General features: G+C 36.0%; 1 protein-coding gene across 1 annotated transcript in view; it reads right to left on the bottom strand.

The window, feature by feature from the left end:
• Positions 1 to 4,856: 4,856 nt before the first annotated feature.
• The window catches only part of LOC311090814 (uncharacterized protein), a 189,835-nt gene continuing 178,977 nt past the window's right edge, over positions 4,857 to 15,714 (bottom strand). Inside the window, exons 25-27 of the mRNA XM_084126357.1 lie at positions 12,371 to 12,541; positions 11,518 to 11,696; positions 4,857 to 5,359 (exon numbers count right to left, since the gene is read on the bottom strand). Of these exons, the coding sequence (XP_083982483.1) occupies positions 5,358 to 5,359; positions 11,518 to 11,696; positions 12,371 to 12,541 (352 nt within the window). The 3' untranslated portion in view covers positions 4,857 to 5,357. The remainder of the gene's footprint in view (positions 5,360 to 11,517; positions 11,697 to 12,370; positions 12,542 to 15,714) is intronic.

Genomic DNA, 15,714 nt, shown 5'->3' with positions numbered 1-15,714 from the left:
CCTCCCGCCCGAAAACGGGCGAAGCCTTAAAATGTTACTTTACTTTTTCCCAGGATAACCAATCAAATATATTTTTGTTCTATAATGTTTTCTGATTATTATTTAGAATTTTTAGAATTTTTTATGATACTTTGCATTAATTATATAATTTTTATGAGCTATTTTTTCCATTAGAATTAATATATATATTTTTATTTTATTTATTTTATTTTATTTTTCAATAAATGCAACATTTCACATCAAATTAGAGTGCAGGCCTAAAAAAAAAAATTTTTCAAGTGAGAAGAGCGCCACCTAGTGGCTTCAAAATTTATTCATTTGTGTCATGTCCTATAACCGCCTATAGGCGGCCTATAGCTTTTTTATTTATTTATTTGATTTATTCCCATTCGGAAAGAAAACAATTTATTACTAATCAACCACTGAATGGAACAGCACAAATTATATATCATTTTAAAGCTTAGGATCTCAGCTTTTTAATGAATCTAATTACATTTATTAATTCCTAACGAGTGCTGAGTAATCCCTCTAAAACCAAGTGTACCGCCAGCAGGCGCCACCTAGCTGCGAAAATATTCATTACCATATTTTTCAAAAATCTTGCCTTGATTAACACAAAGTTGATGTCATTTGAAAGCTTAGAGTCTGAACTTTACAGTGAATGTATCCACTTTGAAAAACTCTTAAGTATTGCTGAGTTATTTGCTGATAAATAGAATTTCTTTTTTTTCATAATCTATAAAATAATGTACTGCAATGTGTCAAAAACATCATACAGCTCATGAAACATTCTCAGATAATTGAAAATGGCACTTCATTTTTTACAGCATATTATTACAATTAAAATGAGCCCAAAATTAAGATAATCTATTGCTTTTATGACAAGATATTCTTCATGGAGAAAAAATTGCCCATGAGGGGGTGTCAAAGACTGTACAAAAAGGCTATCTCTTTTCAAAATGCTGTAATTTTTGATTCCTTTATCCAAAAATTATTATTTTTTTATCCAGATGCAGCTAACATGTAGGGGGACTTCACTAAAAAAGAATTTTCCTCCTACCTTATTTCCTTCCTGAGTTATTCCATGACAAATAAGAAAGATATGCAAAATCATAATAAAAATTATATATATATATTGTCTTTTATCCGCCGTTTCTTGGCAGGACAATGTCCAAATGTAATGTAATTTATATTTTCAAAAAATTTAAAAAGAGTTCTTTCAAACGATACCTACCTTTTGACTCTCCTTGCTATAGTTTTGGAGTTATTATGATTATATAATTTTTATATAGTTTGGGGCAAAATTTGCTGTTTCAGTCTTACCAGTTCATTTCTCTCTGTATGTGTGTGTGTTTGTGTGTGTGGGTGTGTGTGTGTGGGGGGGAGGGTGTCTTTTTTGCACTCTTGATGTTTTAGAGTGTCACCCCTTCATTGCTGTACACTTTTTTTCAGCACAGTGGCTGATCTGTAGCTTGTACCACCAAAAGTTTCTCTGAGTTTTCCTATTTTTTCGTATTTCCCATTCATTTCCTATGTCGCCCGTTTTCGGGCGGGAGGAAGCTAAGTGTGACTTTTTTTTTTACGACCCTTTAACATATCAGAATCATCTCCTTGATTTTTTTGTGTGTTCATATAGGTAATAAAAGAAAAGTCACCAAGTTTCACCCCCATCCGATGAAGCAAAAAAAAATTATAATTCGAAACGTTCAAGTTTTCGCCCGTTTTCGGGCGAAGAAGCCCAGAGGGTTAATTTCAGTTTTAGTTTTATGTGCTTTTGTCATTTTTACTTCTTTTAAGCTTTCAGCTTTAGTCATTTCAGCACTTCAACTTGAAATTATTTCTTTCAGTTCTTTCAACATTTCACATTTTTTACTTTTCATCTAATATTTACAGTTGGGAGAACAAGTATTTGATGCACTGCCGATTTTGCAGGTTTTCCCACTTACAAAGCATGTAGAAGTCTGTAATTTTTATCATAGGTACTCTTCAACTGTGAGTGACGGAATCTAAAACAAAAATCCAGAAAATCACATTGTATGATTTTTAAATAATTAATTTGCATTTTATTGCATGACATAAGTATTTAAACACCTACCAACCAGTAAGAATTCCGGCTCTCACAGACCTGTTAGTTTTTCTTTAAGAAGCCCTCCTGTTCTCCACTCATTACCTGTATTAACTGCACCAGTTTGAACTTGTTACCTGTATAAAAGACACCTGTCCACACACTCAATCAAACCGACTTCAACCTCTCCACAATGGCCAAGACCAGAGAGCTGTGTAAGGACATCAGGGATAAAATTGTAGACCTGCACAAGGCTGGGATGGGCTACAGGACAATAGGCAAGCAGCTTGGTGAGAAGGCAACAACTGTTGGCGCAATTATTAGAAAATGGAAGAAGTTCAAGATGACGGTCAATCTCCCTCGGTCTGGGGCACCATGCAAGATCTCACATCGTGGGGCATCAATGATCATGAGGAAGATGAGGGATCAGCCCAGAACTACACAGCAGGACCTGGTCAATGACCTGGAGAGCTGGGACAACAGTCTCAAAGAAAACCATTAGTAACACACTACGCCGTCATGGAATAAGTTTGCCAATGATCATCTAGATGATCCAGAGGAGGAATGGGAGAAGGTCATGTGGTCTGATGAGACAAAAATAGAGCTTTTTGATCTAAACTCCACTCGCCGTGTTTGGAGGAAGAAGAAGGATGAGTACAACCCCAAGAACACCATCCCAACCGTGAAGCATGGAGGTGGAAACATCATTCTTTGGGGATGCTTTTCTGCAAAGGGGACAGGACGACTGCACCGAATTGAGGGGAGGATGGATGGAGCCATGTATTATGGATGGAGCCGAGATCTTGGCCAACAACCTCCTTCCCTCAGTAAGAGCATTGAAGATGGGTCGTGGCTGGGTCTTCCAGCATGACAATGACCCGAAACACACAGCCAGGGCAACTAAGGAGTGGCTCCGTAAGAAGCATCTCAAGGTCCTGGAGTGGCCTAGCCAGTCTCCAGACCTGAACCCAATAGAAAATCTTTGGAGGGAGCTGAAAGTCCGTATTGCCCAGCGATAGCCCCGAAACCTGAAGGATCTGGAGAAGGTCTGTATGGAGGAGTGGGCCAAAATCCCTGCTGCAGTGTGTGCAAACCTGGTCAAGAACTACAGGAAACGTATGATCTCTGTAATTGCAAACAAAGTTTTCTGTACCAAATATTAAGTTCTGCTTTTCTGATATATCAAATACTTATGTCATGCAATAAAATGCAAATTAATCACTTAAAAATCATACAATGTGATTTTCTGGATTTTTGTTTTAGATTCCGTCACTAACAGTTGAAGAGTACCTATGATAAAAATTACAGACTTCTACATGCTTTGTAAGTGGGAAAACCTGCAAAATCGGCAGTTTATCAAATACTTGCTCTCCCCACTGTATATTTTAGCTTTATTTCAGCAACACTGTTGTCTACAAAGTAATTTCATGCACTTAAGTAGATTTTAGAGAAAAAGTTTTAAAGTAAACTCTATAAAAGGTCATAAACAATTAATTAATAAATAATAAATATAATAAATATTAATTAAATTAATAAGTTGATCAAGTTATATGAACAAATTGTCTTATTATAGTTAACTTAAACTAAAAAAAGGTTTTAATTTGTTACTTTAAATAAACATAAACTGAAATAAAATGAAATATTGAAAAACTTTAACTTATTGTTTTTCAGCCGTTTGCCAAGACAACATTTTAGTACTGAAATATCAAACTTAAACAAATAAAAAGTTAATAAAACAAATATTTAAAGTATCAAAAAAAGAGACAAAAACACAAAGCGAAATTACTAATCCTTTAACCAAAATTAAAATGCAAAATATAAAAAATAAAAGCTAGTTCAATATATGAATAAATCAATAATGTTATCTCAATGACAGTAAATGTGTTTTAAGGACAGATAATGGATGGTCACTGAAACTCACCCCCCACAGGCTCATCTTCAGCTCAAACTCTTTTTCTCCCTCAAAGATCAGACGCATTTTCAGCTGCAGAAAAAATCATTCATCAGACAACAAAAGTAGACAATAAATAACATCACCACACTGGACAATGGCAAAAACACATATGTACATTATTTATGCAGCAGCCGCATATCTTACATGATCTGTGTATCTATTAGCAGTAGCGAGTCCATACTTGCTCTGTAACAGTAATAATCAACAGCAGTGTAGCAGATCTAATCCGCCAAGACCAAATACATTAACATTACCATATTCAATAACATGCTAAAACTATCCGAGAGTTGTCATGATTGAAATGATTTTACACTTAAAACACTTAGAATCACGTCTAACATTATTATCCAATCACTTATTTTAATATTTGTGAATAATATAATAATTAGTAGTGGTAGTAGTAGTGTATTATTGTTATTTTTTTACATGACTGTTTCTATTAAATTCATAATTTTGTTATTTTGTTTTTCTTAAATATATTTTTCTTGAATCAGAGCTGAACCTGAAAAGAGCAAAAAACAATGTTTCAAGGATTTTCTGTAAAATTGTTCTTTTCTCAGGAAAGTTCAAGAAAAAGCTCTATTATAATTATACATTAGCATAGATTATATATGTAACACTTTTGATCATGAATAAACTTGTTACTAGATTACTGTAACAAACACTCGCCCTCCGGATTGATTTCTGGATCAAATCGCTGCCCGCACTCATATCACTGTTTTTATGTTGTTGGTTTTAGAAATTCTTGATACATTAAGAGGAATATGATAGAAATTAACATTGCAATTAGTAATTAACTGTGTTCAGAGGCAGGAGGGGGAAAAAACAAGAAACCAGTAAAATAATGTGAAGATTTATTTGGAAACATTAATAGATCATCATGTAAAAAATGATTAATAATAAATAAATATTTGACAGAAATAAATGTTCAGTGAAATTATTTGTATAATCTTTGTCTTCCTCTGCTGGTATAATTTACAACATCTCTTCTGTAGTGAAACTCTTGATAAAACTTATAACACTTTTCCAAACGCTGTCTGTATTGCACAATAAATCTATTGTCTAAGGCTTGTTTTCACTTTGCTTTAACCGTTTGCCACATATTTTGAGTGTTTCACGATCTACATTGTAATCAATATCTAACAAATTTGAAACAATTCAAAGCTGCTGTTTTCAGCACTCATTTTCATTTTACTATAAAACAAGAAACTGGTGTGAAGTCACACACACACACGTCAGTGTGATCGCTGTGTCTCTGTGTCTTCAGTCTCTGTAGCGGCTCTTTATTCACCATCAGCTGATCCTGAGGAAACTGAACTGACGTCTAAACACTGAGAGTCCTACAATAAAACACACAGACAGACACATATGAGTATGAGACATTACTGAGTCACATCACATCTGGAGATCATTTCAGAAAAACACACCCAGGTATATTAATATATTCATATTAGCCTACAGCCAGAGATATTAATGAAAAACTGGAATACTGTAGATTAACAGCAAATGATAAACAATTCTCACTTCATCACACACACACACACACACACACACACACAATGTAAACACTTTAGACCTAGCCTATTCATAGATCATCTTCACATCACAGAATTAAACTCTTATTAAAAACAGATCACAGAGACTGAAGTGTAGGGCTGGTCCGGATACTATGGATACTATGTATCGCATTTGGTGCAATATAGATAGACACGCGAGACGCGACACATTCAGAATGAATAAACTTTTAGTAAACTACAGAACAGCGCGAGCGGGAAGCGGCGCACCTCACGCGGGCAGGGCTTATGCTCCGAGAACGGACACTGCACTAGTGATATAAAACACACACACACACACACACACACACACACACACACACACACACACACACACACACACACACACACACACACACACAGGTCTGTTAACTTAAAGAGCATATTGCAGGTAAAAAAAAAAATCAAAATGAATATATAACTGTGTATGAAATTACCATATGAAAAGATAATGCAGGATTTAAAATGTTTTAAAATGTTTTAAAACGACATAAGGACACCAATTTAGTAGATAAAGTGAGCGTTTCTTTGACTGCTCGTAAAAACCTTTTTTTCAACATCGCGTCATTTTACGTCACAAGAAGGAGAGATATGTGTGCTGTGCTCTGCTGCAGCTCAGTGCAGAGTAGGTTGGTATTCAGTAAGAGCGGTTGTGAGTCAGTGTGTTTTCAGTAGTTTTTGTATTTCAATTTATCATCGTCATGGTAAATTAAAAATTTTAAATTAAAAATGATAATTCTGCCGTCATTTACTCACCTTCATGTGCAAATCCTTAAGTTTACTTTCCGTGGAAGACAAAGGGACATTTTTTAATATGTAGCCTAATGGAGACTCTTCTTGTCGATGTAATGAAAGTGAATGAGTAACGTTAGCCTACTGGGGGCTGTCATGCAAAAAATAATAATAAAAGACAAAAAAACATCACAGAAGTGTCATAAAAGTGATCTAATACGACTCGTCCGTTATATTAATATTGTTATTTATTCATATGATAGCTTTATGTGACGAACAAACTGCAATTTAAGTCGTTATATTATAATCACTGATGAGCTTCACCTCTTGATAGCTTTTAATCGCAGCCGAATCGTGAGTGAATCATTCAAAAAGATTCGACTCGAAAGATTCTTTCATTTCGATATTTGTGTGTATTAAACCTTCTCTGTAATTGAACATCTGTTCTTTCGGACAGATATGGCAGTCTTTTATGATATTCGGCTGATGTCTCTGGCTGTGCTGATGGACGGATTAGATAGATTCATTCATGCCAGCTGAACAGCTGCAGATTCATAGATTAATTCATGACATCGCCTCGACTCTCATGAACGCGCGCCATGAAGCTCTATGACTTAAGTATTTATATATCATGAAAGGCCAATTGGGGCAAGCCTGGGGCAGATAATAATGGACTAAAGAAAACTGGGGGTAACAAATAAGGATCGGAGCTTAAAATTGAAATTTTCTCCAGGTATCTCTGTCTCTCTCTCTCATTCAAATGGGCAGTTTGGGCGGCCATACCGGGCGAGTCGGTCGTAAATATGGTGGCGTTCTATTTGTAGTGACGTAGGTGGCATCTATGAATAGGCTATCTGTAGCACATATGGGTTCAGACAACAAGCCTCAAAGCCTGGGTGCAGAGTCAGGCACTGCACATCAAGTCTGGGGGTGACATTTTCCACTAAGGCCCAGTATGCATCCACCTCCCTGCAACACTGACTTTCCTCAGCTGTAAACATTGCCTCGCATTTCCCACACAAGCACCCATGGAACAAAAAATTGTATCAGGAATAAAAATATCTCTCTGTCTCTCGATGAGAAACCGCTAAGTTATATCACGTAACGTAAGTCTGGACGGATATTAATGAGCATGACAAACGCCTGATCAAAGCTTAGTTTCTGTTATTGTAAGTTCCAATACTCCTAGATGACCAATAATAGCTTTGCTATTAACTGATATACGATGGTAATAATCTGTACAATATTGTGAGCACAGTGTATATCGTTAGCGAACGTGTATCTATAAGCTAACACTGGTCTCTCACCAAGACACCTGCCCTGTTCTCCACTGGTTCTCCTCACACCACAACTCAATTTGTCTCCTCTGACCATTGTTCTGTCTAATGTAACCCGTTACACGTGATAAATTTGTGTCAACTTTACAAACGGACCAGTGGGCTCAAAAGATTAGGTTCGTCCGGGGAGAGAGATGATACAGCAGCAGTGAATACTCAAACAAAAGGATGAGGTAAGAACAAGTTTGAATTTACTGAATATGTTCTTTTCTTTTCACCTTGTTGTTAGATTGTAATGATTAATCAATTTGTTGAACATGGACCCATATAACCTCACACAGGCGTAAGGAAAAAAATAGAAAATGAAACAAACAAAACAAAACAAAATTTCATTCACTCTGAATGTAAATACTCAGAAAGTCCAAAAGTTGGATGTTTCTCAATGAACAGATCAGTTCGTAAACTCAGTCCCAAAGTTCGTGAGGCACTTAATTCAGTCGTCCTATTCTGCCCTGGATAGAACAGAATAAATTGATGTGTGTTTCTAATCCTACCGTTCAAAGACAAGCAAGTTCAGTTTCGGCTTCGGTTTCTCTTTCAACAGGGAAATCAAAGGATTCCTTAAACTGTTTTTTTTTAAAGAAAATCTAGTTCCTACATTATTTTTCTATACATTGACTCGTTGGGTCTTTTAACCTGCAATATGCCCTTTAAGCAATACTTTTAAGGTAGTCTAATATTTTTCTGACTAACAAATTACTGACACAGTAAAGCAAGGCTATTCAATTGGCGGCCCGCCAATCATCTCCATGCGGCCCGACGGCACCAACCTCCCTCCTCCTCTTTTCCTGGCGGTGCGGCTAATTCAGTTTGATACTCGCTCCGATTGACCTGAGAAACGTTTTACGTGCGAATATTGTAGCAGTTATTATATGTGTCCCGAAATTATGTCGACTGAACCAGCGATACCAATCATTCGTGAATGAATCATTATTTTGGTTCGATTCTAAACACGCTTGCATAACGGTAAAACTATTCGGATTCATTCGGACCGCTCCGTCACTGAATCATCTGAAGCGGTTTCTCGTTCAGTACAGTATAACAACAAATAGCGCTGTTTTCAGTTGTTTCACTAGTTGTTTCAACACGGCCCAGCACGGAGTTGCGTTTACTCCCGGTCCCAGACACTATATTAAACAGCGTTGCGACAACCAGTGGGAAGCGTTTCAGTTCGACAGAAACCTCTCTGTTACAAACCACAAATCACTTGATGATTTAATTAGTATTAAATCGGATGAAACAGCCTCAACATTCCCAATAAGACTGATGAGGAAAGCAGGAGAAACACTGTGGCATGAACGAAATTAGAAGACTTTAAATCCCCTTACAAACATTTACCATGAATTTACTGTAGTAATTTACCATGGTTGGGCAGAAATGTGCAATATTTATATTGAATACTATGTAGTAATACATAAATATAGTAAATATATATATATATATACTATAATATTATATAGTATAATAGTAAATATAGTGATTTATATTGCATTAGTTAGGTGGGTAGAGGAATATATAATTAATGCTTGTTATGAAATTATGTCAGTTTCTTTGTAAAGGTGCGTATAGTTTTTAACTTGTGTTTAGGCATTTTTTATACATTGGGAGTGAGTAGCCTGTGGTTAACAAGTCTCACTGTCATAATATTTTCATTTAAGCATAACAATTATAAATAAAATAATTATTATTTTTCACCAACAGCTATAAGTTTGTATAAATAATTTATGTATAAATAATTTATTTGTTCCAAGGAAAATAGTTGTACACAGCTGTAAATTATCAAGTTTTTTATTTATTATGGTTTTATATATTTGCATAGGCTACTGTTGGGTACCACATTTCCAAGTAAATACCATACTTTTTTAGGGTTACTTTAACTTATTTATTGAAACTGTTATGTTTCAATAAATAAGATAAACCCCCAAACCAACCCACCGGCCCACCTCAACTTTTCGATTTGATAATGCGGCCCTCTAATGAAACTAATTGAATAGCCCTGCAGTAAAGGGTAGATTTAAATAAAGAAAAACTAAATTTAAATAAAGAAAAACAAAAAACTAAATTTAAATAAAGAAAAACTAAATTTAAATAAAGAAAAACAAAATTTAAATAAAGAAAAACAAAATTTAAGTAAAGAAAAACGAAAATAAGTTAAATTAAAAACGAGATTAATTTAGATTGATAACGGGTAAAAAGGCTAATACATTTTGTTTCTATTATTCTATTTTCCACAATGTCAAAACAACGCAGCTTAACCCAAAATACAAGCTCAGGCATGCACTTCGGTCCATACAAACTCTGCTGTTCTGCGCTCTAGCCAGAGAATACTCCTGTTGCAGGAACACTTTAATAGGCCAAGAAGAAGCAAATATATTTATTAAGTATAACGAGGTTGGGTTCCTTCAATTGTCCATCCTATTAAAAATGGCTAGGCTATATAAGATAATTGTAAAAAAGAGTATTTCACCAGATTTTATAGTGTTAAACATATTCAAGCGCGAACGAGAACCGTTTCGAGGGGGATGCCAGGTGTGCAAAAAAAAAACCCCCAAAAAACCCTGAATATTCGAATGTCAAATTTTCAAATCGAATACCAACCCACCGAACGAATATTTGAATATTCGGGTCCAGCCCTACTAAAGTGGAGCTGAATTATTATCTTATATTCTCCAGTTACACACATATGTACGGTGGCCGAGAGAGCTCAACGCGCTGCAACTGAAGAAAACACATGCAAATAGAAAAAACACCCGCAAATTAAGAAAACATCTTCATCAGTTTCACAACACATGTGTGCTCCAAATACTCACAACACAACCAAATACAGAAACGCGCTGCAAAAGTTCACAACACAAACAAATACAGAAACGCGCTGCAAATAGGACAGAACACAACGGAAATGTTTCCGGGGAACCCAATAAGTGACGGACGGACGATTGGGACGTGCTTATTGCTTGTGAGCATTACCTATGCCCTACTCTCTTAAAAGGGCAGACGGCAGAGCCCTTGAATTGGGCACTTTGGAGGGAGCGGGGCACTTGTGTGCCATGTTGATAAAGGGAGCAACCAGAGAATGTCTAAGCAACGAAAGAAAACCTAATTTCCTCATTATTTTCACCTGGGATGTTCCCATGACAACGCAGCGCGTGTCCATCAGCTGAATAGCTGTTCTTACCAGAAATATAGTATTATTGCTGTTAACATAACTGTTGCAAATAAATATACATTTTATACAACAAAGTTTTTAAAATATGCGTTATATCTGTGTGTGAGTGTCTCAACTTTAAAACTTGCCGTCTCATATTTGGACCCTAGCTGCATTCTAACATTTCTTATGAAACTTATTTTAACATAACATGACAAAATGTGTACAATGTAACTGATGTATAGATTAATGTCTTTCCCTCATGTTCTTTTTCTCTATCTTTATTTATTTATTTATTTTAGTCTTCAGCTCATTGTTCTTTTTAGTCTCATGACATTGAACATATTGTAAATACATTTTGTATATTGTATACAAAGTTGTATGTCATAAACGTGTCATCTCTGTATGTTTTGCAAAAAAAAAATAATAATAATAAAAGTAGACAGCTGTAAGCACGTCCCAGCCGGGTCCGTCACTTATTGGGTTCCCCGTAAACATTTCCGTTGTGTTCTGTCCTATTTGCAGCGCGTTTCTGTATTTGGTTGTGTTGTGAGTATTTGGAGCACACATGTGTTGTGAAACTGATGAAGATGTTTTCTTAATTTGCAGGTGTTTTTCTATTTGCATGCGTTTTCTTCAGTTGCAGCGCGTTGAGCTCTCTCGGCCACCGTATATGAGACCTGTCACTGAAATTGGTTCAATTTAAAGGCTTGAAATAAAGATATACTCACAGTAGTGTAATGTCTCCAGTTTATAATGTGGATCATCCTTCAGTTTAGAGAGACACTTCACTCCTGATTTTCCTATTTTATTCCCATACAGATTCAGTTCTCTCAGGTGTTCAGGGTTTGATCTCAGAGCTGAAGTCAGAGCAGCAAAACCTTCATCTGTGACGCCACAATTACTCAACCTGTAGAGAACAATGACACACACTTCACTCTCTCAGTTCAGATCAGATCAGTTTAGCAGTGAATCCATTATTAAAGAGAAAGTTCAAACTTAAAACACAAATTAATATGTTTGATGGATCATTAGATTGAGATCTAAAATGTCACAAACCATGACCATTAAACATCTAAAGTATCATTCAATCAGGAAGAATAATCTCTTATTTGATTAAAAGTCAGTCTTGTGTTCATTCTGCTTTAATAAATAAGACTATTCACAACATAGGATAGTTTTACTGTTACTTACTAGATCTGTACTACGTAATATGGAGTGTCAATTAGTGTGTGTGTGTGTGTTTTCATTTTACAAAATTAAAAACAATACTTTAGAAAGTGTCAATGCAGAAAGATGAACATAATTAACAGTAAGAATGAATCCAGCATGTTCTTCATTTCTCAGTTCTGACTGTGTTGAGCTCGAGTCTGTTTAAAGTCAAGAGACTGAAATGTTGATTGTGTGTGAAAGTGTGTATTTCAGTGTGACTCTCAGTCCTGCAGTTTCATGTTATTGAGGATCAGCTCATGTGTTCAATCATTTACAGCTCAATAATCTGAACTCACAGCAGCAGAAAGAGGCTGAACACTTCAAATATACTTTACATTGTGATTCATGTGTGAGAGTCAAATATGATCTTACCACAGTTTCTCCAATTTACAGTGAGGATTCTGTAGTACATCAGACAGCAGATTCACTGATTTTCCTATTTTATTCCCAGACAGACTCAGATCTCTCAGGTGTTCAGGGTTTGATCTCAGAGCTGAAGTCAGAGCAGCAAAACCTTCATCTGTGACGCCACAATCCCTCAACCTGTAGAGAACAATGACACACACTTCACTCTCTCAGTTCAGATCAGATCAGTTTAGCAGTGAATCCATTATTAAAGAGAAAGTTCAAACGTAAAGCACAATTTAATATGTTTGATGGATCATTAGATTGAAATCTAAAATGTCACAAAACATGATCATAAAACATCAAAAGTATCATTCAATCAGGAAAAATAATCTCTTATTTGATTAAAAGTCAGTCTTGTGTTCAGTCTGCTTTAATAAATAAGACTATTCACTACATACGTTAGTTTTACTATACTAGATCTGGGCTGCGTTTCCCGAAACCTTCTTAACGCTACGTCGTTCTTAAGTTACACCTCAAGCTGTACCTTATCGTTAATACGCGTTTCCCGAAACGTTCTTAGTTAAGTATACCTTCTGTAAGTCATACGTTCGGAAGGTTGGTCTGGACCACTCTTAGCTTTACCTTATCACTGTTGCAGGTCTATACGAATATAATTCAGAAATTTTAATATACACAGTGTTCTGTTAGGCTAATTCAAGTGTTTTCATGCAAAGAATAAAATTGTCATACACTGATCGTTGTTAGATTTTTAATTATATTCTTAAATTTTGATATTCTTTAAAGGCCAGTGAAAGCATAGGCTACTGTCAGTTAAGGCCTATTCGGACGCTATTGTTTCTCATGGGCTCGGACGGTATTTTAAACATTTACAGGGGTAAGTCGGCCGTCCGAATCCATAATATCAGTATTTTTTCTCAGCCAACCCGCGTAAAAATCCCTGGCCAAATTAGTAGGCTACCTACTGTTTTTTGACAAACAAGTCGTGTGGTAATTTAATTGCCGTCTGAATCCACATCTCTGAGTTTACAAGAAGAGATTCAAAATCCACTGTTTAAATCCTTTTTGATCACTGCCGAGCACTGTAAGATGTACACTTTTATTACTGAAATGCTGGAAAGTATTTACAAGAACAATATTTAATCGCAGCTCCACCTCAGTGAACAAAAATGGGAAAGAGAATAAAGCACGTTTTTAAGTTTTAAATGGTTATTATGGCAGCAATATAGCTTATACAATTTAAAAATATGTAGGCTAGGCTATTATAGGCTATTATAGTTTGGATATTTTTTTATAATATCCAATGAGTCCTAATAAATGCAATTTCAACTATTTCTGAAGTGTTTCTTTTATAAAGAACACCTTTCTCACATAACGCAGTGAAGCAGCCCCTTCACGAGAGAATAATTGATTCTCGAGCCATCGATATCAGCAGATTCAGCAGCATCACCACGGACAGCACCGGGTAACGTCGCTGTTAGAAGGTATATCTTAAGCAGCTTCCTATATGGTTCGGGGAACACGCCTAGTAATGGTATACCTTTAGTTAAGTTATACCTTAAGAGTCTTCGTAGCGCGCTAAGAGACAACGTTATTGGGAAACGCAGCCCTGTACTATGTAATATATATGGAGTGTCAATTAGTGTGTGTGTGTGTTTTCATTTTACAAAATTAAAAACAATACTTTAGAAAGTGTCAATGCAGAAAGATGAACATAATTAACAGTAAGCAGGGCCGTCGCTAGTGGGGTGAAATGTGATGACAATTATAGGGCCCTCCGCTGCCCAGGGGGCCCCACAAAATACAGCAGTTATACTATATAGGCCCTCTGTTGTATGAATAATTCTAATATTGTTGTATGCCTGAGATTTAAAGGGGTCATATAATGGTACATGCACTTTTACAAGTTGATTGTACTGAAATGTGTGTTGGCAGTGCCTGTACACAACCATCATAAAGTGATAAAAATCCATCCAGTGTTTTTTTTTAAATCTCCTTACATGTTTTCCCCTGTCTCAAATCAAGTCGTTCGATCTTGTGACGTCACACGGTCGGACGCCCCTCCCACGATTGTTGATTGACAGCAGCGTTTCAACACAGACCCGCCCTGAGCGAGCTGTCATCATCATGTCCACCATTGTTGATACGCTGGAGCAGAATGGCATCTAAGCGATTGTGGTGTTCTGTTCTTGGGTATAATAACGAACACAGCAGTCATTTTGATGTTCCTAAATCCGAACCGCTGAAGACGCAGTGGCTGAGTTTTGTTTTCGAAGGGAATATTCCCCACAATCAACGTCAATGCTTTCATGTTTGCGCGAATCATTTCACACACCAGAGTGCTTTACAAACGAGGGTCAGTATAAAGCTGGTTTTGCTAAGAAGCTGCTCCTGAAAAAAGGATCGGTACCAACTATTCGTGTTCCTGCTGCACCTCCAGAAGAAGTGAGTGTAACGTTTTATTAACCTTTATATTAATCTTTATATTAATCTTTGCAAATCGCTTGCACGCTTCACGATGAATGCGGCTAAGGTTTACACTCAGGGTACATTACGGCATGTTTTCTATGTATGACATTCTCAATATAATTCATAATCCCACGTTTATAATGAACAACGCGTTATGGTTATTGTGTTATTACAAACTGTGTATGCAGGTGTTAAAGTTAATGTGGTAATACTACACTAAGCTTACTTTTGTAGATGGTTTATAACGGTGTCTGTCACTGATTAAGAAGTAATGTAAAAAAAAAAAAAACGTTATAACTGCATGAAGATACAGTTATAACTGCATGAAGATGAATGGTAACACAAAATTCTTAGGTGTCCTTCAACTACCGTTAGAAACATTCCTGCCGTGACCCTTATGTCAGTGCTTCAGCCCTGGCAGTTGTACCTAACACTGCATAGATAATGTTACGCATCACTGACAAGTAGGGTGGTCCTTATTTTTAAAGTCTCCAATTGTCATGCTCTTAACCCTTCAAATTGTTCCTTTATATAAGAAAATACAGCATGCCAATTTTTATGGCAGTAACATAATAATTACTGGTAGCTCAATAGCTTTAAACTTTCTGAGATTTTGATGATTTTCGTAAAAACAGATCATTTGAATTGGTATTGTACCTGGCTAGAAAAATTCCATAAAAGCATCTAATGCACCATATATTCCTAAATATGTATTTTAGATACATATTTTACATACATATCTCAGTTTACTTATTGTAGAAACTAAATCCAAATTAATCCATCCATGACCCGGTTTAGCAGATTTACCTTTCCTGGTGGAATCAATACATATTTCTATTGATGATCACCTTGGTTATTGTTTGGGTTTAGAGCACATTTTA

This window comes from Abramis brama, assembly GCF_963993115.1.
Source record: "Abramis brama genome assembly, chromosome: 10".
NCBI lineage: Eukaryota > Metazoa > Chordata > Actinopteri > Cypriniformes > Leuciscidae > Abramis > Abramis brama.
Note: the sequence above shows the minus strand (reverse complement) of the source record. Positions and strands in the feature narration are given on the sequence as shown.